This window comes from Macrotis lagotis, chromosome 1 (genome assembly GCF_037893015.1).
Source record: "Macrotis lagotis isolate mMagLag1 chromosome 1, bilby.v1.9.chrom.fasta, whole genome shotgun sequence".
Lineage (NCBI taxonomy): Eukaryota > Metazoa > Chordata > Mammalia > Peramelemorphia > Peramelidae > Macrotis > Macrotis lagotis.
Window position 1 is genome coordinate 60,042,824 of NC_133658.1, and position 26,997 is coordinate 60,069,820.

At 37.3% G+C, this 26,997-nt stretch overlaps 1 protein-coding gene across 1 annotated transcript in view; it reads right to left on the bottom strand.

The window, feature by feature from the left end:
* Positions 1 to 26,997, bottom strand: part of ATP2C2 (ATPase secretory pathway Ca2+ transporting 2) — a 112,111-nt gene that overhangs the window by 15,841 nt on the left and 69,273 nt on the right. The window contains exons 12-20 of the mRNA XM_074214015.1: positions 23,411 to 23,535; positions 23,044 to 23,141; positions 20,261 to 20,362; positions 17,173 to 17,262; positions 12,341 to 12,442; positions 6,297 to 6,453; positions 1,273 to 1,443; positions 290 to 387; positions 92 to 142 (exon numbers count right to left, since the gene is read on the bottom strand). Coding sequence (XP_074070116.1) covers positions 92 to 142; positions 290 to 387; positions 1,273 to 1,443; positions 6,297 to 6,453; positions 12,341 to 12,442; positions 17,173 to 17,262; positions 20,261 to 20,362; positions 23,044 to 23,141; positions 23,411 to 23,535 — 994 coding nt within the window. The remainder of the gene's footprint in view (positions 1 to 91; positions 143 to 289; positions 388 to 1,272; positions 1,444 to 6,296; positions 6,454 to 12,340; positions 12,443 to 17,172; positions 17,263 to 20,260; positions 20,363 to 23,043; positions 23,142 to 23,410; positions 23,536 to 26,997) is intronic.

Here is a 26,997-nt window from a genome sequence, read left to right on the forward strand (position 1 = left end):
GGCACTGTGTTAGTTATAATCTCATTTAATACCTAATAGGTAGGTACTTCCCAGCCCTGTACTTGATTCCAGCTCCTGGTTCAGCACATACCTTTATTATTTTGAGTTTGTGCTTTGGACTTGTCCTGAAAAATATTGACACCTGAATAACACAGGAGGAAAAAAAGAGATGCATGACTCTGATAACAAATCTCAAATGTAGGCATTATCTCCCTCTGCTCCTTCCTTCCCACCTACTACCCCCCCCCCCCATATACACATATCCACAGGAAAAAAAAAGGGTTATTACCTTTCTGACTTTGGCTGAGAGCTCAGACTTCTCCATGTTTTCCACTTCTTCTCCTGACATAGCTTTTAATTTCCCATTGCACAGGCCAATGTTTCTGCCTTTAAACAAAAGCCCGTCTAAATGATATGATCTAAAAAGAACTCTCCAAACTCTGGGTGAGTCCTTTCTTATGTTTTTTCCTAGTTCTATCCTTCTTCAATCTCTACATCTACTGTAAATTTTTTGAAATAAAGCCCAGCATATTAGTAGAAAATTGATGGAAGACAGAATAAAAGCAACAATAGCAATTAGGAAAAAAAAAACAACATTTAGAATCACACATATTAGACATTTAGGTTAAAAATCTCTTTTGTAAAGTACATGATGTAAAAAAAAAAGAAAAAAAAGAAAGTACATGATGCATTCAGTTATTACTCATGACCATCTTCACTATTTCCAGTAAACTGAATGTGAACTTCCTGAAAGTCACAGAATAATAGATCTGGAATAGGCCTTATAGATCATCTCAACTTAGCAGAGGTCACACAGACTTGCAGATACAATTTCACTTGTAGAATAATTCAGTCTACAAGATAACAAGGTGTTTAAATAATAGGAATTTATGGTATAATTCAAATCAATCACTAAATTGAGTTTTGCTTTAAGCCATAGTGAAATTATGTTAGAGAGGAGACAGTTGCCTTAAGATAGGTGCTTGACCCCAAAGGTTCCTACTGATTCTGGGAATTCATGAAAACCCCTGGGGTAGGCTATTCTCATCATGAAGGGTCCTATTCCCAGAAAAGTAAATTTGCTTGATGTGCCCCCCCCATCCCAGATCACAGTGGAGCTAGGGCAATGATGGGGTTATTCTGCTGAACTTTCTCAGGAATATCTCAAGTACCCAAACCAACATTTTTCAGGGAAAATAAAAAAAATTTCATTTTCTTGCTAAGATGGCACCATTCTTCAGCATGAGAAGCCCAACACCACTGGTTTGTTACCTATAGCCAGAGCAGTTTCCAGAGCATCCCCTGTGATCATTTTGACTGACACGCCCGACTTGGACAGGACATGCACGGCTTCTTTGACTCCTGCTCTTGGAGGATCAATTATTCCAACGAGGCCTAAGAATGTGAGCTTACCTAGCTCTGGGCCTGAAGCAAGGGCCAGCACTAAAACAAGAAAGAAGGGGGGGAGAAAAGTACAACTAGCAGTGAGTTTATGTAAAGTCCCGGAATCACTTAACTTAAATAGTTTTAGACTGTAATCTCCATGAGGGCAAGGACTGAGTTCTCTCTATTTTTATATGTTCTCACCTGCCACATTATCAGGCTTAGCACAGTGCTCTGCATTCTGGATATATTTAATAAACATTTATTGAATAAAATAATGTTATGAATGAAATAGGTAATGTAAAGAGAGATATTCTGTACTCCAGTTTTATGCTCAAAAAGCATTATATTTGAAGTCAAAGGACTTGCAATTGAATTTGGTTCTATTATTTATTTATCTGATTATTATACTCTCTGGACCTCAGTTTTTTTAGGTGTAAAAGGAAGAGGTTGGACTAGACCAACTCTAAGGATCTTTCTAGTTCTTGACTTTATGATTCTAAAGAACCTTCTCTCTTCTACTGGCACTTCCACTGGGGGACTCCATCTAAGAAAACTATGCTAAATCATTCAAATAACATAGCATCCCTACCTTGGATGTTGGGAGTGCTTTAGTTCTCATATCACTTGCTTGTCTTTCCTCACAACTCCTCCATGTCTGGAATGTCTTCCCTGAGCCTCTTTACCCATCCTATACTGAGAAAGTGTTGTACAATGGTAAGGGCATGGATTTGGAGTCAGGAAAGTTCTAAATTCAAATCCCAAATCCAAAGCTTACTAACTGTGTGACCTCAGACAAGAGAATTCATCCCCTGGCTTTGTTTCTTCACACAATGAACCTAATATATATATATATACCCACATAACTGATCTCATTAAGGCTATCATGACAATTGGAGAAAATGTTTGTCTTCTATTACCCATCCTTCAAGATCAGGTTCAAGTCCATTGTAAAGCTTTTCCTGATCACCTATGAAAAATCTCTTTTCTTCTCCCAACTCCAAAGCAATTATTATCTGTGCTAATGACTAATATTACTGGCCTTGCCAATAATAAACATTATTGGTTGATTAATATTAATATTAGTTGTGTATGTTTACATGTATATATGATTCTTCTTCCCCCCCAACTAAATTATAATCTCTTTCAGGGTAAGGGCTCTACTCCCACATAGCATTCTAACACATGGAATTCACATAGGAATTCAGACAGTGAATTAACTGATTCTTGGCATTCTTTTTAATCCCAAAGCTGTAAATAGAACTTTCAGAGCATTTTTAAAAGCCCAGCTATGTTTCCCTTCCCTCCACAAATTTTTCCCTGATCTCCCCATCTTTAAGAATTTTCCCTCTCAGGGGTGGCTAGGTGGCACAGTGGATAGAGTACTGGCCCTGGAGTCAGAAGTACCTGAGTTCAAATCCGGCCTCAGACACTTAATAATTACCTAAGCTGTGTGGCCTTGGATGAACCACTTAACTCCATTGCCTTGTTAAAAAAAAAAAGAATTTTCCCTGTCTGATCTAGTTTTGGAGGTTTCTAATGCAATTATAGCTACTGGTAGAGGTATCTTCTCTCCCACCTCGATTGTAATCTCTTTTGGAACAAGGAACATGCCATGCCATATATAAACTTGTATTCCTAGTACAGTGTTCTCTATACCATAAGTGCTTATGTTGAATGTAGACAGGTTGGAATGTAGACATCTAATGCATCTTATTTACATATGTATGTATGTATACATATGATATTTCTTGAAAACTTCAATGTTTGTGAAATGTGTTCCTCACAACCCTGTTAGCTAGCACAAATATTTTTATTCCCACTTTTCAGATGAAAAAAAAATTGATGAATTGACCAGAGTTATGGCAGGGACTTAGATTAGGGTATTCAATGTCAGGGGTAGTACATCACATTAGTACTAGCTACATTATTATATGGCACCCGCTCTATATACTTTTGGATTTTGAAGAACCAATGCACTGAATTCTTTGTGGCCAGTTCATGAAAGTTTTACATTCAGCCTTCATGACTATGCCAATTGGTTGAATTAATCCCATTATTTTTCAGCTCTAGGATGGGGATGTGTGGCTGTGCAGGAGATCAGTCATGAGGATGAAGTATTATTGACTCATTTGGGAAACTGATAACTGACTTTTAGGCTCAGTGTGGAGGGACTTGTGATGGTCATGAAAATCTAGATACTTATGAAATGTTCGAGGTTGTGCTCAATTTAGTAAATAAGTGACTACTTACTATGTCTCAGAATTGACGTACTCATCAATGTGCTCAATGTGTTCTGAGAGCTAAGAAGATAAGGCCTCTGCCCTCAGGAAGATTAATCACATGCAGGAATGTATGTGATATATATTATATATACACATAATATAGTTATAATATTTTTAAATACTCAGCTTATCACAGCTGATAAATAATAAAATAAATTATGCTTCATCATTATTAGGTACTATATCAAATCCCTTAAGTCTAATCTTAAGAATCTCTTATGCAACTTGTACAAAAATATTCATAGCAGCCCTGTTTGTGGTGGCAAAGAATTGGAAATTAAGTAAATGTCCTTCAATTGGGAAATGGCTTAACAAACTGTGGTATGTGTATGCCATGGAACACTATTGTTCTATTAGAAACCAGAAGGGTTGGGAATTCAGGGAAGCCTGGAGGGATTTGCATGAACTGATGCTGAGTGAGATGAGCAGAACTAGAAAAACACTGTACACCCTAACAGCCACATGGGGGCGATGATCAACCTTGATGGACTTGCTCATTCCATCAGTGCAACAATCAGGGACAATTTAGGGCTCCCTGAATGGAGAATACCCTCTGTATCCAGAGAAAGAACTGTGGGGTTTGAACAAAGACTAAGGACTATTAACGTTAATTTAGGGGAAAAAACTGATACCTTATTGTCTGATCTTGCTATCTCTTATACTTTATGTTTCTTCCGTAAGGATATGATTTCTCTCTCATCACATTCAATTTGGATCAGTGTATACCATGGAAACAATGTAAAGACTGGCAAATTGCCTTCTGTGGGGGGTGGGAAGTAAGATTAGGGGAAAAATTTAAAACTCAAAAGTAAATAAAATCTTAAAAAAAGAATCTTATACAATCGATATATCAAAAAAGCATAGCATTCTATATTTAAGTCAACAATTATTTATTAAGTGCCTACTGTATGGTAGATAGAGTGATAGGTATTAGGGATAAATATACAAAATACAACACTTTGTGGTTGCTTTAGAATGATTTTGGTTTAAAAAAAACCCAGTATAGGCAATAATTGAGAAGAAGATGTGAGCTGTGATATACTCAGCATATAGGCTAAGCCACTTTCCCCTGGTACAGGTAACTGGAATAAGTGAAGGCAAGAGAAATCTTGACAGAGGGAAAGTTTCTGCTTCTCCTGATGAAGCCATTATGGACAGGTGTCAGATAGGTCAACCAGGAAAGGTGATGAAGCCTCCAGAGAATATAGAGCTGGGAAAGGTCTAAGAGACCATTTAGTCCAATCGCTTCATTTTCTAGAATAGGGAACTGACAGCTAAGTCACAGAAGGTAATAATAATGCTAACTGGCATTTAGATAGCAAGTTTGAAAGATTTACAAAGATTTACGTGTGTTAGCTTATTCAGCTCTACAACAATCACGTGAAGTGAGTGCTGTTATTTCCATTTCACAAATGAAAAAACTGAAGCTTAGAGAAGTTAAGTAAATGGCTAAGTAAATGGAGCATGGGACTTAGCTGTGGAACCCACTTTGACTTATCAGCCTTAGTTTCCTCATCTATACAAATGAAGAGTCCTTATCTCTCAGGATTGTTATGATGATTGATTATTATAAGAGAACATGTATAATATCTTAAAATGCCACATAAATATTGATGGTGATAGGACTGGTCCAGAGTTTCTCTCTCTCTCTCTCTCTCTCTCTCTCTCTCTCTCTCTCTCTCTCTCTCTCTCTCTCTCTTTCTCTCTCTCTCTTTCTCTCTCTCTCGGGAATATGGCAGATTTCAAACTCAGATCTATTTGTCTTTAATTTAATACTATATATACATTATGCCATTTAGTTCTCTTAGCAGCAAGCAGGCCAGGTGAGATTTTATTGCAGATGCTTTGAGTTCAATCCCAACATTTGTACTAGACCCCATACTTGGGGGCAGGGAGGGAAGGTGGGGTGGGGAGACCCCTCAGGGAGAGGGATGCCTTAGGTAGAAAGAACAGTTTATTTAAGAGTCTGAATCCTAGAACTGACACTTAATAGTTGTGTGATCTGGAGCAAATCATTTAACTTTTCACTCTCAAGTTTCCTCATCTTTAAAACAAGGGAAATAATACTTGAACTCGTGGTCTCACAGGGTTTTAGGTTAAACACAGTGTGTTTAAAAGTGCTTCCTATATATGAAAGTAATATAAATGACAATTATGATTAATAACACAAATTTTAAGGGGGTAACTAGGTGCGCAGTGCTTAGAGCACTGATCCTGGCATCAGGAGGGTTTGAGTTCAAATTCAGTCTCAGACACTTAATAATTGCCTAGCTGTGGAACTTTAGGCAAGTCACTTAACCTCATTGCCTTGCAAAAACAAAACAAACAAAAAATGACACAAAATTTAAATCTAAACAGGTAGAACATACTATATTTGGAGGCCCTATTTAAAAAAAAATTATTTAAAGACCTAAATCATGCTAAGGGGATGGTTGGGAAAGGCTTTTCTTTTCTTTAATTTTTTGAAGGCTATCTCTTAACTCTCTTTTCCCCCTTAAACACCAAAAAGGAAACCACTCTGCCCCACAGAATGAATCCAGCTAAGCAGCCAAATGTTGACAGGTTGAGAGAAAGCTGGCCCAGCAGATCCAGAGCAACAAGAACACTTAGAAGCCATGTGTGACTGACCTCGCAGACCAAGGGAACCCATCCTCTTCTCTTCCTGCAAGCAGAAAGATTTCTGCTGGGGAGTTAGCTGGAGGGCGATGCCCCCATTATTGTACATGGTACAATAGCGAATCACTTCTTCAAAGGCCCCCTTCATGAAGTAAACTTCTTCCTGTTCCTTGGGGAAAGAAAAAAGTCCCAACAACTCCCAAACCAAGTTTTTGAGCAGCTTCCAGTGCCTATGTACAAATTAAAATCAAACAAACAATAGCCTTGCTATTCTAGGACTCACTTACCCTAAGTCACAGGATGGTGAATTTTAGTGTTGGAAGAGGACCTCACAGATTATCTAATTCAATTCAGAAAACTGAGGCCCAGAGATGCTTCTGGTCAGGGTCATTCTGCATTACAAGCAGAACTGGGACCAGAACACTGGGACTTGGACTGTTTTCTCTGTTACCATAGTGGCAGAATCTTTACCCTGCTTTCCTCAGGGAAGGAGGAGAAGGTTACTCTGCTCAAAGACTCTGGTGGAAAGGAAGACAGGCTCCCCATGTAGGAAACATGCAATGGAATGCCTTCTACTGGTGACTCTGCAGTGGGTAGGAAGGGATGAGATGATGGTGCGGAAGTCTGAGACTGAGTTCTCAAGGACATTAGTGCCCTACATCATTACCAATTAATTGCTCTGGATAATGATTTGATAGTGCTTAAGCTTCAGCAGTTGTTGATATTTTTCTTACTGGATAAATAAAAACAAGATATATGAGCTGGAAGAGATTTCAGAGACCCTCTAATTCCAATCCTCTCATCTTACAGATTGGGAAATTGAATCCCAGGAAGAAAGTCATATAGTAGTAGAATCATGACTTAGATCAGACCTCTAGTCTTCCATATGAGCATTCTTCCCACCACCTGAGATTGTTTTATGTCCATGATAGCATTTGTCACATGTCTCAGCTTTCACAATAAATTAAACACTGATGAATTTAATCTTAGGCTACTGTATTAGGTAGTCACCAAGCCAGACTCTGCAGTCTTTACATCACCAGGATTCACCAGTGCCATTGAGGATGGGGTGATGTTAAGGTGCTGTTATGTCATGGGCCACGAGTGGTCATTAAGATCTCTGCTATATCAATGAGATATTGTTCAGTGACTGAAGAAGACTGAAAAACACTAGTTGAAAAATTCAAATTTGTTGCTACCAGGTTTATCTTATTCTTCCACTAAATTCCTCCTCTGATGCCTTTTCATGGTGTAGAAGAGTCCTTGGGCTCTTGACGGAGAACACAAATGATGGAATGTCCTCTGTCAAACTTCAGTGACTTCAAGTCCAGGCCCAGAAGTGTAGACCAGTTCTGTTACCCCGAGACCCTGAATGGAGAGGGGTTCGTCGGAGCTCCAGAGGGAATCAACTAGAAAAAGGTGGAACAATACATAGTCTGCAGTGATGCAGGGCACACTACCCTATGGAAATGATGAATCCATAAGGTTCTGAAGTATTATTAATATAATTGTAAAGGATTATATTAGCATGAGAAAATAACATCCCATATCTTTGTAACCATTTATGGTTTACAAAACAATTTGCCCACAACAGTATTGTGAGCTAAGTATAGCAAGTATTAGTCCTATTTTACAGATGAAGAAACCAAGATCAAAAAGGTTGTGACTTTACCCAAGGTCCTACAGTAGAGAAGGTGAGGTAAGCATGATGAAAGGAAAAACAAAACCACCTGAGGTGTTTGATTAGAGTCCAAAACATGAAAGGGAAACATTGGAACATGACCCATAGAAAAGATGACTGAAATGTTCTGTCAAATAAGGTGGAAGAACTGGGAGGAATTGGCTTTACTGAATTATTCCCCTCCAAAAAAATTAATTTTTATTTTAAAATAAAGTGCATTTTAAAAAATGAATCATTTTAAAGTATATTTTTAATGAAATCCTTTTAAAGGTGATCTGTCAATAAGAAAGATGTGTGTTATATCAGTATGACCTCCCTGAAAGGGGTGAAAGGCTTCAGATTGTCTTTATATCTATCAGTCCTGTTGTTAAAAATATGATTGCTTACAGGAAAATCCCAACCTCTGAAGGCTCTTATCTCATGCACTATATTTTCTGACAAGTTGTTTTTGCTTACTTAAAAAAAATAAAAAAACAAAAAGTCACTCATCTAAATAAAAAACTACACAGTAGGTTCAGCCTGACAGCTAGGAATCATGGAATCTCAGATGGCATATGGACATCCTCAGAGGAGGATGCTTTTGCTTAAAATGTTCATAAAAAAAAGTCAGACATGCACACATATATATATGCATATATATGTAGATATATGTATATATATATATATGGACAGGCTCAGACTCTAAGAGGTTAAAACATATAACTGAATCATATCAGAAAGGCTCTTAGAAAGCATCTCATTCAGCTCTATCACTTTACAGAAGAGGAAACTGAATCCCAGACAGGAAAACACCTCATTCGATTATGCAATAAGTTCAGTGTCAGAACTAGAACTGGAACCTTTCCAAGGAGCTTCAAGCTAACTTAAAATTGCCCATCTGTTTTTAGATGTTGGGGCTATCTAAGCATGCTATTCATACAGACCACATGATTTCATATAGCATTTCATAAAGTCCCAAATCACTATCAATGAGATTTTTTAAAAGGCAGAATCCAGAAATAGAGGTTAGTATGGCATAGTATAGAGAATATGGGAGTTGGACTTGGAAATTTTATTTAAAGCTTGTCCCACCTGATTTCTGCCACTTAAAAAGTGCATAACCTTGGGCAAATCCCACTGGGGATCAGTTTTTCTCTATAACATGAGATTTTTTAAATAGATGCTTTGACTCAGATCCCTTCTAAAAGAACAGTTCTTTCTGTCTCTTACATTTTATGGTCTGTACATATGAGCTCTTTCATCTTCGATGATGTTGTATAATTTCCTTTTTTTTTTTTTAGGTTTTTCAAGGCAATGGGACTAAGTGGTTTGCCCAAGGCCACACGGCTAGGTAATTAGTGTCTGAGGTTGGATTTGAACCCAGGTATTCCTGACTCCAAGGCCGGCGCTCTATTCACTGTGCCACCTAGCCACCCCCCTGTTGCATAATTTCTTTTCGAGCTCTAAATTCTATGATGCCACAATGGTGAATTTTTTTCCCCACTATCTTAAATGTAATCTTAGGTATTATCTTAAATGTAATCTTAATTATTAGGCTGCCTGCTTGGCTAGGTTTTTGGAAAGCAGATTGAAAAGTTCAGAAGAAAGAGACCTAGAGGGGCGGCTAGGTGGCGTAGTGGATAAAGCACCAGCCTTGGAGTCAGGAGTACCTGGGTTCAAATCCAGTCTCAGACACTTAATAATTACCTAGCCGTATGGCCTTGGGCAAGCCACTTAACCCCATTTGCCTTGCAAAAAACCTAAAAAAAAAAGAGACCTAGAATCCCACCTAAAATTCTATAGGAACAATCAGATTAGGCAAAATGGGAGTTGCTCAAGAACAAAATTGTGAAGACACAAAGGAAATTAACTTCAATTGAGAACAAAAAATGGGAGTTTTGTGAGGACATGAAGTTATATGGGAAAGACATCATTAGATTTTGAAAGAAATATACAGAGAAGCAAGGGTAGGTAGGGAAAGATAACTATTGGAGTGTGGCACAGCTCTATAAAAATGAGAGTACTAAGGTCAAAAAAGGAAGGTAGATGTAGAGGGTTTTTTAAAAATGGAGAAAAGGATAGAAGAAAGGATGGAATCTCTACTTGGTATGTATGGAACAATGATAACTAACAATAGAGAAAAGGAAAAACTGCTTGATTCTTCTTTTGTTATTATTTTCTCTGCCAAGGAAAATGACTTTTGTAATGCAAATGATAGAACCAAAGAGACTAACATGGAGTTAATGCCTAAGACAAGGAAGGGTTACCTAGCTGCCCTGGATGAATTCTAGTTTCCTGACCAGATGAGTTACAGTATAGAAAAGATCAGCAAAAGGGATTACTGAGCTGTTGTCCGAAATATCTGAAGGGGAATGGAAAACAGTACAGTTACCACCCACGTAGAAAAGGGGGCAAATGTTCTGGCTTTCTAAGAGGAAGAGAACAGTCTATAGACTTTAGGTCATGATGTTAACTTTGAATTCCTGGGAAAAATTATAGAAAAGAATGACTAGTGACTATCAAGTCACTTAATCCTGATTGCATTGCAGTTAATTGTCCTGCTTTATTTCTGGCCACTGGACCCAGATGGCTCTGGAGGAGAAAGTGAGCTTGGTAACTTAGCACAGCATCCCCCTCACTCAAATCCAATTCATGTGCTTGTCAAGGCATCATTTCCCTGATGCCATGGTTTTCTTCAAAACTGAAGGACAAATATTATTATTAGAAATGTAAGTGGTGATTACAACAAGTGAGCAAACTTTCATCCTGATCTGGTCATGCCAGATAAACTTTTATTTCCTTCTTTTAAACAGAGTTGATAATTTTATAGATGGTAAGAATACTGCTATCTGAATTTTAGCATAGCACTGGATGAATTGTCTCCTACTATTTTTGTGAAGAGGGAGAAATATAGATTAGATGGATGAGCATATTCAGAACTAGAAGAATGGCCAGACTCTAAGAGGATTTGCTGGGACAGCTATGTGGTAAAGTAGAGTCACGTTTTGGAGTTCAAATTTGACTTCAGACACTTCCTAGCTATATAATCCTCGATAGATCATTTAATCCTATTTCCTCTGTTTCCTCAACTGTCAAAGAAGTTAGCAAAGAAAATGGAAAACCACTCCATATCTCTGCCAAGAAATCCCCAAATGGGGGTCACAAAAAGCTGGACATAACTGAGCAATGACTGAATAACATAATAACAAGAGGATTTGTTAATGGCTGAATGTCAATATGACAAGAAGTCTCCAGTGGAGGGGTCCATGGATCTGTTCTAAGCCATTGGTTACTTAATATTTTTATCAGTGACTTGGATAAAGGTAGGTGGTGTATTCATCAAATTTTGGATCAGCCAAAACCTTGGATGGATATGTGACACCATGATTGACTGTGTCAGGGTCCTAAAGGATCTTGACAGCCTAAAGTACGGGACTGAATCCAATAAGATGAATTTCTTTTGGGATACATGTAAAGTCTTACACTTTTGTATAAAAAAGTCAACTATAAAAATATAGTAAGATGGGGAAAATATAGATAGACAGGAGTTCTGAAAAGTCCCAGGGGATTTTAGAAGACTATAAGCACCATATGGACCAGAGGTATGATGTTGTAGCCAAAAAAGCAAATTGTAATCTTAGTTCATGTTAATGAGGTCACAGTTTCCAGAACAGGAAGGTGATGGTTCCACTGGATTCTGCCCTTTTCAGACCTCATCTGGAGTTTCCTGTTTGGTTCTTGGTACCATAATTTCAAAATGGACATTGCCCTCCAGGATGATGAATGGCCTTGAGTCCATGACATAGGGTTGACTGGAGGAATTGGGCAGGGTTAGCCTGGAGAAAAGAAGACTCAAGGGAGATGCTAAATATCTTCAAGTATTTGAAGGGCTATCATATGGAAAAAGTTGAAGTAGCAAAAAAAAGGGGCAAATTTAAGTTTTAATGCTAGAGAAAACTCCCCAGCAGTTGGAAATGTTCAAAAGTGGAATGGATTGCCTTGAATGGTGATGGGTTCTTCTTCACTGGAGGTCTTCAAGCAGAGTCTGGATGACCACGCGTCAAGTATGCTAGAGTTTAGGTGAGGGATGGATGAGGTGGCTTCTGAGTTCCTTGCCAGTTCTCATTCTGAATATGTAGGTGCAATGGCCATTACAAAGCCCCCCCCCAAAAAAAATCACAGAAGCCCTCCCCTCACTTTAGGCAGGAAACCTGTGACAATAGGGAACTGGGTCTTACCCCTCCCCACTAATTCAATTATGAAGAAGGGATGACTTTGAACAATGTCAGAGCCTCATTGTCAATTTCTCTTCTGTAGCAGATAACAGAGATGTATTATAGAAATTTTATATTCATTCCCATTTCTTTTCATAATGTTAAGAAAACAGAAACTTTACCTCATTTTTAAGGCTGCACTTTACTGCCATCCATTTCTGTTCTGAGCTAAACGGGATCTCTTTTTTTCTGATGTAGGAATCTTTTATGTCACTCAAATCCATCTAAAATAATGAACAAAGGAAGATGTTGGAAAAAATAAAAATGAATCATCATAAATTAATCTGGAAGCAAAAACTCTATAACTTTGAATCATTCATTATTTAAATCATCTGACATAGATGAGAAGTCAAAGCATTTGACTCCCAGAGACAAAGAGAGACCATTTTGTTTCCTTTCAATGCAATTCACTATTTAAGTGATTCTGAGTCTTAGAAAAGATGCTTTTTGGGGACAAAAAGATTTGGTTCAAAGCAGTTTTATTATTCAATAGTTTCCTTTCCTACATTTTACAATCTTTTCCTAACGGCAGAGCCTCATGAACTTGGTAATAAATTGCAGCTTTTAAAAGGTATATCATAATAAATACAAGGAATTAAATGTGGCTTTGTTGTGGGGCTTTTGGGAAGCGAGGTGGAAAAGAAGGAGGGATGCTTTTAGAATTCTCAAGAGTCAGCAATTTCCCCAAATTGTGTGTGACAGGTACTAGATAGATTCTATTCTAAGTTCTCAACTTAAGCCTCTAAAAAAACTTGGAGACTTGTCAAATTTGGAATGAAGAGGATCTTGGTTAAAAATCTGGCTCTTCTATTTACACCTACATGACCTTGGGCCTCTCTTCTGATCCTTATTTTTTTCATTTATAAAATATGGGAGTTGTAATAGAGGTTCTCCATATCCCCTCAATTCCCCAAATCCTAATAGCCTAGAGTGGTGTTTGTGATCTTTATGAACATCTCTTTTCTACAGAAGTGCATTTTTTCTATGTGGGACCAAGAGTTGATGAGTTGACTTGGAAGGCAGGAGTTCTTCCTGGCTCTGCATGAGGGCAGATACTATTTTGTTTTCTACATAGTTGTATCCCCTTATCCCAGCAAAGTTTCTAATACAATACTGAGCATATAATATTTCAATGTTTGCTGAACAAGTTAATGACTGAATTTCTACCATTTGGACCGGTGGGGATTCCTAAAATAGTGTTTTGAAATGTTTGAAAGGGACTGAATAAGTTTCAAGTAGTTGTTCTAATTTCACTAAGGTTGGGATTGAAAAGTAATACTATTAAAGCTTCACACACCACCATTTTCTTGCTTCCTAAACTACATACTATAAAGGTGATTGATTCTAAACTTAACTGTGATAAGGCAATAGAGATATAACTCAGGTGTGGCAAGCAAAAGAAAAGTATTCTCCACAGGAAGGATCTTTTAACTTTTTCCTGCTCTTTCCCCCTTACACCCTCTTCTCTTTCCTTCTTTAGGCTTCATTCTTTCCCTCCATCACCCTCATATACTTCCTCCTATTCTCCCATTCTGTTTCTTTCTCCTTTCCTCATCTTCCACTGTTCTCAGGCATAATTATTATTACCACTAATAATGAAAATCTATGGAACCAATGGATGAAAGTAATTATTACAAATAATTTGTTCACGTCCGAGCAAGACACGTCAGCATTAATATATCAATGAGAAGACTGTTGATAAATATATTAAACATCTTACTGACATAAAATCAAAAGTGAATGGTAAGAACACACTTAAAGCAATTAATATCAATGCAATTTCAGTCTTAATGAACTAGAATTATAAATGTAATTATAATGTCTAGAATCATTAATTAGACCATAAGAGATTAGAAAAGTACTATAAGAAACCCATAAGTAGTAAGAAATATAGATAAATAAGAAATATAGAGCCCATCATCCTAAGGTAACTATAGAAAGATGAATGCTTCCAGATGCCAAACAGGAGGGAAAGGATTGATGGACATTCTTTGAGCACCTGGTGAACAGGTCAAAAACTCATTGCAAAAATTTGGGATTAAGTGGTGAATGAATGGCAGAGTCATGTACATTTGTTAAAACAGATTTACAACAGAAATTAAGGATTAGATCATTACCACCAGAGACTACAGAAGAGTTTTGTTTAAGATTTAGTAACTTACCAGTAAGCAATAAAAGTTTAGAACAAACTGAATACCTAGCTTGATATGACCTGACAGACAGAATTAAACATCAGAAGCTTATTATCTTTCATGGACAGACAACAAACGCCCTTACTATCAATATAGACTGCAACTTGTAAACTGTATAGAAACTGGAATATTATCCCAGATGTTTCGCAAAATCATATGGACAAACCATTGATTCAAAAAAACTAAATAACATTTAAAATATATGACATCATCCAATATAGAATCCCCAAGGTACACAGAGCAAAAAAATTTCAAAAAATTGAGGCTTGGTTAGCTAGGTGGCACAGTAAATAGAGCACGAGCCCTGGAGTCAGGAGGACTTGAGCTCAAATCCAGCCTCAGACACTTAAGAATGACCTAGCTGTGTGATCGTGGGCAAATCATTTAACCCCACTGTCTTACCAAAAAAAAAAAATAGAGGCCTGACTTTAGGAACTTAAAGTCACATGGAAATGGGATGAAGTACACCATATCCTTGTTAACTTCCTTTTCTGGAATTATATTAAGGCTGCTGGTATTAAGCCCACAGAACTGAATTAAAATCCTAATACTGATATTCAACTACAAAATGAGAGCTATTTTATCAGCCTGTGCACATTGCAGATAAAAGAATAACAGAATAGCAACTTGTCTTCAGACTATTTCCTCTATTGAAGAAAGGAGAACATGAAAGAATGACAATAAAAATGATCCTTTCCAAGGCCCAACCATGGGGGAAGGGAGTGGGTCAAGGACTTTACATTGGTACCCTCAGTTCCAAGTCACATAGTATATTGTTGACCAATACATAGCAACTATAAAAAAACTTCATTCCTACATATAGATTAGATGAAACAAACTGAAAATGGACTAAAATATGAGAAAAGGAAAGAAAGACTCTGGGGATTGAAAGTCTTAACTAAATGCAAACTCCAGAAATCACTAATCATGGAATAGATGACAAAAACAGAAGAAATATTGCAGATGATTTTGAAAGGAAGATGGACAAACATAGACTGGAAATCTGAAAATTCCTTTTTTTGCATATGAGGGCATGAATAAACTAATAGGCCAATTATATCAAAACAGAATAACTTCAAAAAGCTCATAGTTATTTCAATAATCATTAATGAAGATTAGAATACAATCAGCAGCTAAATTCAAAAGCCAAAAAGTTAAGGAGATAAAAAGTATTAGAACAGCATAAAGAATAAAATTATTCAACATTAATTGAAAACATTACAATAAAGAATAGAGAAGAAAAGAAATCAGAGAACAATGGGAATCCCTGAAGGATGACATAAAACTCTGGCTTCTCTATGAAAGCAAAAGGTATACATAAGATCCATAATTATTGACTCAAATTATTCACATATCTGACTCACTAACAAAGAATTCAACCAGCATCTTTTTGGATGTGAACCTACCTTTCTTAACAGAAAGTATCACTAATCTATTACCAAAAGATTAGAACACAAGCCATCCTTCCAAAAATACGTGTTTATGTATTTCATACAAAGTATTCATAACTTTTATCACTAAAAAGAAAACCCTTTCAACAAAAAAACCTATGTTGCAATCTTCAAAAGCAACAACAAAAAAGAATGTAACAAAAATTCCCAGAGATCTATAGTATAAATTACTATTCATTTAGCAATTATTGAACAAAATTCCAAAAGTGCTGCAATATTTATGATGCTTTCATTGATCATTACAAAGGCTTTGACTTATTTCTGCATTCATAACTTATTCATGTACCACAAATATATGAAATAGGTCTGAGTAGGGTGAGAAAACTAAAGTTTTTGGTGACTGCATAGGCAGTTTCTTCATTTAAAATACACCACCAAAGCAATAATATTTGAAAAAATAATTGATAGGAAAAGTGGCATTTTTTCAGATGCAATTTAAGTTCAATATTAGCTTACGAAGTAAAAGTCTATGTCCTAGAGCCTCTCCTATCTGAAGATGAGAAGAAAGAGATAATAATATAGCAGGAGGAGATATATTCCATCCCTGTCTTCCACTGTGCTACTGCAGATGACTCAAAGTACTTTCAACTCTTCAGATGGTGATCTTACATATCAATTCTCATTTATTTACAAGAAGCAGCCTTTTATTCACCAGTGTGATAATCAAGCAGAACATATTTCAAAAACTGAAGGATAAGGAATTATCCCTAGACCCTTTCTATCTGAACCCCACCAAAAAAGATGAGATGACAATGATGATGACAGGAACTAATATTTGGATACTGATTTTTAAATGTCATGCAAAACATTTTACATGCATTATCTAATTCAATCCTTACAATTGCTCTACATAGATAAATAAACTGAGACTCAGAGGTTAAATGTCTTGCCTAGAGATGCCAGCTAGTAAGTCTCTGAGGTGGCTTTCAAGCTTAGGCCTTCCTTATACTAAGCTCAGCACTACATCTACTGTGAGACACTTACCTCATTCGAACTTGGTCTACTCTCTCCCCATTGCTACCTTCCAATAGATTAAAAGAGATTGCCCAGACCAGAATTAGTTGCACTAAAAGGTAGGATTATAGAATAGAAGAGATTACTAAATCCATTCTCTTCATCCTGAGACTTCTGAAAAATGGCTGCCCACAAAACAGGCATCTTCATGTTCATTCACATCCATGCTATATTGGTTCAGTGCCATTTTCTCTCATAAAATGAGCATTAAATCCTATGTGTAAGTAACCCAAAAGGTTATTTTACTAGACAACACTTAGACAAGTGCCAGATGCAAAGAAACCAATACCTTCCTACCTTCATTGCCAGGGCGATCAAGGCTCCCTCTGTTGGTTGACCCATCACAGTGTTCTTTCTGATTACAGCATTGTTCGCCACACAGCCAGCCTAAAAACCAAGAATGGCCATGCATCATTTTTAGTCAGGATATAGAATTGAGTTCTCAGAGCCTCCCACTAGGTCAGGCATAGGCATGGGAAACAATGGTCTATGATGCTCTGCTATAACTTCTGAGACTGGGATTTTTGTTTCCTAATATCAGTTAGATGTTAAGTGGGAGAGTGAGTCTTAGTAAGACCTGGATTCAACTCTGGCCTCTGGCATGTACTGTCTCAGGAACTGGATAAGTCATTTAACCTCTAAGATTAAATTGCAGTTGCCCAATCAGTGTTGCTAGAGGAAATTTTCTTACTAGACCTTTCAATGTTAAAGAAATCCATGTCTGCCCTTCCTTCCTCTCAAAAAAAAAAATCCAAGGGCGGCAAGGTGGTGCAGTGGATAGAGCATTGGCCCTGGAGTCTGGAGTACCTGAATTCAAATCCGGCCTCAGACATTTAATAATTATCTAGCTGTGTGGCCTTGGGCAAGCCACTTAACCCCACTGCCTTGCAAAAATATAAAAAAAAATCCAGGAACAAATACTGAACTTCAACAGAGTCATAGGCACAGAATGCGTAAGACCTGGCCTTCCCCTCAAGAACTTGATACTTCATCTAAGGGAAAAGTATTAATAGCAATTTATATTTCCTCAATGCTTTAAAACAAACAATCTCATGACAAATGAGCATCATTATCCCAACTTTAGAAAAGAGGAACTGGGCTCCAAGAAGCTAAGTATCTTGTCCAGGAGTCACACAGAATTAGTATAAGAGCCAAGATTCAAAGCCAAGTCCCCAGACACCAACGTATATACTACGCATGTCTTACTGCAACATTTCCTTGACTGGCAAAGAAGTGGTTCTTCTTGCCAAAGTCAAGCCTCCTTCTCCTTGCAGCCTTAATCCCTTCTGCTCCCATTTCTGCCAGCACACTGCCCCCTAAATTATCTCCCCTCTCCTTACTATGGTCCATGCAGTGGGGAGGCAAATACAAAAAATAGAAAAAAACCTTGCTCTCAAAGAGCAGGGATGGAGGAAGACAAAACATACAAGGAAGCTGAAAAGCAGGTGAGGTGGGAAAGGAAGGGAAGGTTCTTGCTTCAGAAGTATGTTGGGGAACTCCAAAGTCTTAGCTAACCTCAGAGCTCTCCTTTCCATCTCCTAATCAGAGGGGTCTTGGGGCACAGGGGTGAGGACCATGGCTTCTGTATCTTGCAGAATGAACTTGTCTTTATTTTCTCTCTACTTACAATGGTTCCTTTCCTCCTATATACAAACACTTTCAGGTTTCTTCAAGATTCTTCCTTCTCTAGTCTCTGTAATCAAGTGGAATCCATAAAGATTCCAAAGTGATGTTATTAAAGCATATGTATGACCACATTGTTCCTCTTTCACTAAGGTCCAGTGGCTCTAGATCACTTCTGGCTTTTAAAATCTTTTTTAATCTGTTTCTAGGCTTAGGATGCTTTACTTGCCTTCTATGGTATTCTATGGCACTTATACAGTTTTGACCCTATTAACCCCAATGTCATAGGTTCCCTCTCATGTCTGCACCACCCCTTCTCCTTATTTCCATCTCTTAGAATCCTGAGTTCAGAATTCAGCTCAAAATTGCCTTCCAACATGAAGACTTTCCAGAATATTCCTAAATATGAGTATCTCTCTGCTCCACATTACCTCAGGCATAGTTTGCATATATTTACCTTGTACCCATTGCGGGCAGGAACTTTTCATTTCTTTTTTGATAGTTTTCATATAGAGTATTCAGGCACAGTACCATAGGGCTTGCCAGGCATAATTGCTTAATAAATATTGATAGTCAACAATCACGGAGGAACAAATGTCAAATTACATGACTTTAAATATATTGCATAGGTTATACTTAAAAATCTTACTGTAGAACCTTATACTAGTACTTTACATTCATTCTATTTGTAGGGAATAAAGTACTGTTTTTTCTCTTCATTTAGTTTTTTGTAACTTGTTTTGTGACCCACTTTTCATGATGGTAAACAATGTCACATACCCTATTGTAGACAAAAGTTTTCTGACTTAGCCATTACTTTTTCAGTATAGAATTATTTCTAGTTATACAGAATTCTATGAACTTTTTGTTCAATGAATCATAGGATTTTAAACTGGAAGGGAGCTTGTACTGTAGTGGACAGAGAGATGGACTTGGGAATAGAGAAGGCATGGATTCTGATGCATCCTAGCTATGTGACCCTGGACAAGTCATTTAACTTCTCTTGATCTCAATTTATTCATCTGTAAAATGGGGATAATGATACTTGCATCATCTATTTCATGACATTGTTGTAAGGATCAAATAAAATTATCACTATAAAGTATAATACAAACTTTATAGCATTAGACATTGATTTGTTATAATAATAATAAGCTAGTCCAAAGTTTTCATTTACAGATGAGGAGAACCTAGACTGCCTAAGTGATTTGATCCAGATTATATAGAGTATGTTTACAAAATGCCTTCTACACAACCACCCTATAGGGTAGGCAATACAAATAACTATAAACCCTAATGTCTAAGCTTGAAAAAGTGAGAATCAGAGAAAGGAAGGGAAGAGAATAAGTAATTATATAGACTATCATTGAGAAGGAAACATGTCAAAGGCTATTCACAAATATTATCTCCTTTGATTTTCACAACAACCCTAGGAGAGAAGGCTTGTTATTAGCTTGTTAGTTATTAGTTATTAGTTATTAGTTGAGAAAACTGAAGCAAATAGAGGTTAAGTGGTTTGCTCAGGGTCAAACAGCTGACTGGAACTCTGAACTTCCTGATTTGGGGTCCAGTGCTCTATTATAGCACCCTCAGTTGCCCTAAAGAGGGGAATTGATTTGCCTGCAGTCCTACGACTATTTTGGTGTCAAGTTGGGATTGAACCCAGATCTTCTGATACTGAGCCTGTACTGATCCCACTATATATCTCCCTATCTGCCAACCTGAAGTAGAGAGTTCCCCTCCAGTTCCCTCTTATACTTACCTCTACTAATTTTCCCACTGAGACATTAGAAAATTCCTTTATGACTTCATTTGATGGTAAAAGACACACAGTGCCTACTCCATTATAGCCGACACCGCTTACCTGAGAGAGAGGGAGAGAATGAACCATAGATCACAACAGATTTAGTTCAAGTATTCAGCTATCAACATTTGGAGTTTTACACCATCTCCCTGAGTCCTGAGTTTTCAAAACAGAGTGGAGACATGATGACCACTGATGGTAATACAAAGAGATCTTCTTGCTGCATTCAGACTTTATGCACTATCTCCTGAATTATTTCCCCCTATATTTCTTCCAATTGAAAAAAAACTCATTTTTATATGGCAGAAAGCTATGGATACAAACCTGGCCTCTGACACATCCTAACTGTAGGACCTTGAGCAAACCTCTCCATGCCTAGACAATTTTTTAAGACTTAAGTTCCACAGTAGTTTTAGGAAATAGTTCACTGGAAATCACGCAAAATTTTGTGATTTCTTATAGACCAAAACCAAAATCTCATGATTTCTTATAGAACAATAATATTCCATAGGATGCATATACCATAACTTGTTCAGTCATCCCCTAATTGATGGGCATCCTCTCAATATCCAATTGTTTGTCACTACAAAAAGAGCTGCTTTAAATATTTTTGTACATGTGGGCCTTCCCCCTACCTTTTATGATTTTTTGGGATATGGACGTAGTAGTAGTAGTAGTAGTAGTAGTAGTAGTAGTAGTAGTAGTAGTAGTAGTAGTAGTATTGCTGGACCAAAGGGTATGTATAGTTTGATTGCCGTTTGAGCATAATTCCAAATTGATCTCCAGAATTACTGGATCAGTTCACCACACCAACCATGCATTAGTGTCCCAGTTTTCCCATGTTCTCTCCCATATTGATCATTTTACAGTTTTTGACATTTTAGACAATTGGACAGGTATGAGGTAGAACCTCAGAGTTGTTTTAATTTGCATTTCTCTGATCAATAATGATTTAGAGAATTTTTATATGAATATAGATAGCTTTAGTGTCTTTATCTGAAAATTGCCCGTTCATATCCTTTGACTATTTTTATCTGTTGGGGAATGACTTGTATTCTTATAAATTCGACTTAGTTCTCTATATATTTTAGAAAGGAGTCCTTCATCAGACACACTGTGAAAATTGTTTTCCAACTTTCTGCATTACTTCTAATCTTGGTTGTATTTGATTTATTAGTTTGCTGCTGTTTCCTGTGGTTTACCAAGTGGTGACAAAATTGCCTTTTAACTTTCTGTTAAGTTGGAACAGAATCCTAAGGATAAATAATTTAGGGACAGCTAGGGTATAGTGAACAGAGTACTGGTCACGAAGTCAGAGACCTAGGTTCAAATTCAGCCTCAGACACTTACTAGCTGTGCGATCCTGGGCAAGTCACTTAACTTCAATTGTCTCCCCCAAAAAGGATACACAATTTCACTCTCTCCCTCTCTCCCTTCCTCCCTTCCTCAGTCCTCCTCTGCTGGCAAGTCCCTCCCCAGCCAACTTCCGTGTGGTCATGACCACAAGGTACTAACCTTACTTGTTTTGTTTCTATTAGATTTATTCTCTCCTAATGTTAGGTGAATGAATTTACAGATAGAATGGATCTGGTTATGAATGTCTGAGCTTCAACTGATTAGAAGAACCTTCAAAGCTTCCCTAAGCAACCTGAGCTGGTAATAGCAGTCTCTGAATCCCAGTAAAAAGCTAGTCCCGAGGAGTGACCTGCTTGACCGCATCCAGCAGTGAACTGACCTGGTAGCTAAGACACAATTTCCTGCAAGCAAGAAAACCACCCTCCTATTGATCATGACACATCTAGAATTGACTTTGGTGTAGGCAATGTTTTACAGCAACCCCTATAAATTTGAGCCTGCTTTTCTCAGGTAGTCCACTTTGCTTTTGATTTAGGTGGGGTTAGTTTTCATCTCTTGCTATAAATTCTCAGTAAATTTCCCTTTGTAAAAGCTATATTTATGGTAAATGATTAATTAGTATTGGGAGATATTAATTGGAGAATGATTTAACTATATGGTAGGGGAGAATAGCAAAAAAACAAGCATTTCTTAAGTAAAGTATCTTCTATATGATGGCACTGCTAAGCATTTTATAAATACGATCTCATTTGATTCTTAAAAGAACTCTGGGAAGTAAATGCTATTTTACTTGCATTTTACAGATAAAAAAACTGAGGCAATCAAGTGATCAGAGAGCTAGTAAGTGTGTGAGGTTATATTTGAACTCATACCTTCCTGATTCTGGGCCTGGTATTTTATCCACTGAGTCACCTAGCTGCCTTTGGAAACAAGACCACACTAAGTAGAGGCTCATGATCAATAGAATCAGAATCCACACATATACCTCTTGCCCCTTAGAACCTGAGGGAGTCAGTAACTAAATTTATTCTAGGGACCTGACTTGCTAGTCTGAGAATGGGTTGACAGATGACAAAAGCAATTTAACAAATATTATCTCATTTTGATACTTGAAATGGCCTTTCCTGGAAGTTAGTAATGTGAGTATTATTATCCTTATTTCATGAGAAATGACAAAATTAATATTGAGAGGTCAAGTGATTTGACCGAGGTCATATAGGAAGTTGGTGTAAGGGACAAAGACCCGATCTAGACCTTATGACTTTATGTTGAGTTTTTTCTCACTATCCCATGCTTCCTCTTACCAAGTCTTTCTCCCAGCAATGGACAGGGTTAAAGCAGGACATATCTTTGTCCCACACCTTATAAATTCGTGTTGGGCTTACCTCTGCCCGGAGCCCATCAGATGTTACCAGTTGAGTTACTGTCATTTCATTGGCTGTCAGGGTACCTGTCTTATCTGAACAGATGACATTGCAGCAACCTGGAGGAAGGAAATTGTTTATCAGAATTTTCAGAGTAAATAATTGAACAACTCTCGGGATAATGATACCCTAAGGGAGCATCCAGTGAGTCCTACAAAACACACTCACAGTCAAACTACTCCCTAAGAGGTATGTTGATAAAATAAATGACCAATGCTATTTGTCACTTTTAAGAATAATCAACCAACCCAGCAATTGACATTTCAGAAAATAAATTTGTATTATGCCCCAATATATGCCCCAACTTTGGAGTTGGCAGTGACCTTACCTAGGGTTTCCACGATGGGCAACTTCTTCACAATGACTCGCTTCTTTGCCATCCTCAGGACACCCAGAACCAAAGTCACCATGACAACGATGGGCAGACCCTCTGGGATGGCGGCCACCGCAAGGCTGGATTGAAATGGTAAACTGGGGTCACGTTTAAGTCACTGTGTATTGTGCACTCTGTTCATCATATCTAGGACCCACAGAATTGGGAAGTGGGTGAAATTTGCTTTTGTCCTTGTCCTCCATTTTCCATACCTCATTTTCTCTTCTATGTTGTATTCCTCAAACCTTAAGGACCCATTGCTCTTCTCTCCCTCACACACATCTGCGTCTATACTTAGGAGTAGCAAGACCTTGAAAAAAAAACCTGTGTGTGTATGTGTGTTTATACGCACACTATCTAACTTAAAAGGTTATAAAGCCTTTTTTAAAACTTAGGGTCACATAAATGTGAACTATTGTTATTTTTCTCTTAGAAAGATTTTGTTGGATTCTGATTTTATCTATGTGGCAAACTTTGGTTTGGGAGAACATCAATTAATTAAGCACATGGTATGTGTTAGATATTGTGACTAGCAATAGGAATAAAAATAAAAGCAAATATTAAAAGTCCCTGGTTTCAAGCCAGAAGATCTTAGAAGTCATCTAGTTCAACTCCATCATTTTACAGATGTAGAAACTGAAGGACAGATGAATCTTTCAGAGCTCTCTCTCTTAATCTCTCTCTCTCTCTTTACATATATATGTATATATATATATATATATATATATATATATATATATATATATATGAATATGATATAGAACAGGAGTTCTTAACCTTTTTTTGGCAACATGGATCCCTTTGGCAGTCTCGAGAAGTCCAGGGATCCCTTCTAAGAATACTGATTTTTACTTGCATAAAATAAAATACATGAAATTGCAAATGAAACTAATTACACTGAAATACAGTTATGAAAATATTTGTAAAAAACCTATGAATAGTATCACATTTGATCCTCATTACAACTCCGGGAGATAGGTGCTTTCCTTATCCCCATTTTACAGATGAAGAAACTGAGGCAAAGAGTGACTTGCCCAGAGTCATACAACTAATAAGTATTTAAGGTCAAATTTGAATCCAGGTCTTCCCAGTGGTCCCTCCACTAAACCCTCTAGAATCCAGTGTGTACATATTAGCTGAAATTTTATGTTTCACAGCTATGAAGCTGTGCCAGAAAACCACCTAAGATGTGATTACCATCTGATGATTAGGAATAAATATCAGTCAGAAGAAATGTTTAAAGTTTTAAGTTACAATGCCCCATGTTTCATGGGAAACTGGTTTTCTTGATTAAAAATATCACAAAGTTAGTGAATAGAATATGCTACTAATAAAGTTTCTCTCATTCATTAATAGTCTACATATGTGGATATGTATTATACATATGCATATATATATATATATATATATATATATATATATATAAAACAATCATCAAGTCATGTAAAGTAACTAGTTCTTAGATTTACTAAAAATGGGTAAATTTAATGAGATCACTTTTTAAGCAATCCACTTAGAGACTTGGGAGTCTCAAGAAGTCACAAAACACCTTACTTTTGCACAAAAATCAGCTTGTTTCCCACAGGAAGAAAAGTCTGAGGTTTTGGTTCTTTTTTTAGTGGGGGGATAGGAGCCTGGACATAAAACTTCAGAGATTGAAGTCCATTATTGATGGTGAATAGATGATTTAAAAATATATAAAAAGTGAAAAAGGCCGATTCAAAGAAAGAATTTTAGGATAATTTAGTAAGAATTTAGTATAATTATAATAGCAATATTTCTTATTATGTTCAAAGATATAGAATCTCCCCCAAACTTGACATATTATCTCCCATCTGCAGGCTTTTGCATAGCCCTTCCCCCATATCTGGAAAGCCTTCTCTTCCAATCTCTGCTTTTTAGAATGCCAAGCCTCCTTCAAGGTTCAGATGATTTTTTTCCTCTAATTTTCCCCTCCCTTTAGATTACTCATGTTCTGTCCTTCCTGAAATTACTATTTACTGAACTGTGTACCTTTTGGTAGAATATGGACTCCTTGAGGGCAGCCAGGTGGTATAGTGGGTAGAGAGAACATTGGTGTCACTGAGAGGCTAGCCTCCGACACTTGTCAGTCAATTAACCTTTGCTTGTTTCAGTTTCCTCAACTGTAAAATGGGGAGGATCTGCCTCCCAGAATGGTGGTGAGGAACAAATGAAATAATTTTTATAAAGCACTATATAATTGCTAATTTCTATCATCACTGAGGACAGAGACTATTTTTGGTTTTGTCTTTGAGACCCTAGCATCTTGTATGGTATCTTGAACATTTAGCACTTAAGCAGTGTCTGCTGAACTAAAAGGCTTTGCAAAAATAAGCAAAAGATGGTGCTAGATGAAAATTAAGTCATAAAACCAAAGAGTTAGAAAGAGCTCTTATTTACCGAGGAAGAAATTTTTCCAAGATCGCACAGGTGACTAAGACTTGCTATTAAGCACTCCCAAGCTTCCTTGGTGTATTATTTGTCTGGAGGTATGGAGGGGGAGTAGTTAAAATAAAATATCTGAAAGAAAAGGCTCTTTCAAACTCCTGTACACCTCAGCATCATCCAAAGCTATGTGAATGGTGAATCTCTACCTCGAGAGATAATAGAATGTTTAACTACATGCAATATAAATGAACACTTTACCACTGATTACTGTATTTGCTCATGGGGCCTGGCCCTGCATTTCTATGGCAATAAGAATAATTTTTGGTTCTCAAAATAACTAATAAGACTGATAAAGCTAACATTTACAGAGAATTAATAAGGTTTTTTCCTTTTTTTAAAATAATTGGGTAGAAATGGTATGTTCATAGGGTACACTAGGATATAATTGTGAAAAAACAATACAAAAATCAGCTCTGTGCTCCCTTGAAAGCCACCAATCAGAAAGGAACTAGAACAGAGGTCTTCTTCAGGGCAGGGCCCATCATTTTGGCTCTGTAACTCTCAACACACAGTAAGTGTTTAATGAACCCAATACACAGTAGATCCATTAGGAGCCTATCACACAGTGGGTGCTAATGAACCTGACACCCAGTAGGTGCTTAGTGAAGTTGACACACAGTAGGAGCTTAATAAATTCTTGATGACTGAGTATGCTAAAGACTATGACTTTATTTACTTTCTCTCTCTGTCTCTCTCTCCTTTCTCATAAGACTAATGACTAAACCCTTCCAGTATCTTGACTAGCCGCTCTTTGTCCTCTGGCCCTCCTGTGGTGGCCATTCCATTCCATTTTCCTTCTGTCCTTTTCCATCTCTCTCTGAGAGTTCACTCACTCACACCACAATTAGCTAGTATTTACCTATAGGCTGAAGATGCTCAGCTTTTTGTCTCCAGGCTGGGTCTTTCATCTGAGCGCTAGTCTCAAGTTTCCAACCTGTTCCGTAACGATATAGCCTGGTGGGACAGAGACAGAGCTCCAGACCATGACAGGCCAACCTGAGTTCAAATGTAGCCTCAGATACTTCCTACCTATGTGACTCTGGACAAGTCACTAACCTCTACCTGCCTCAGTT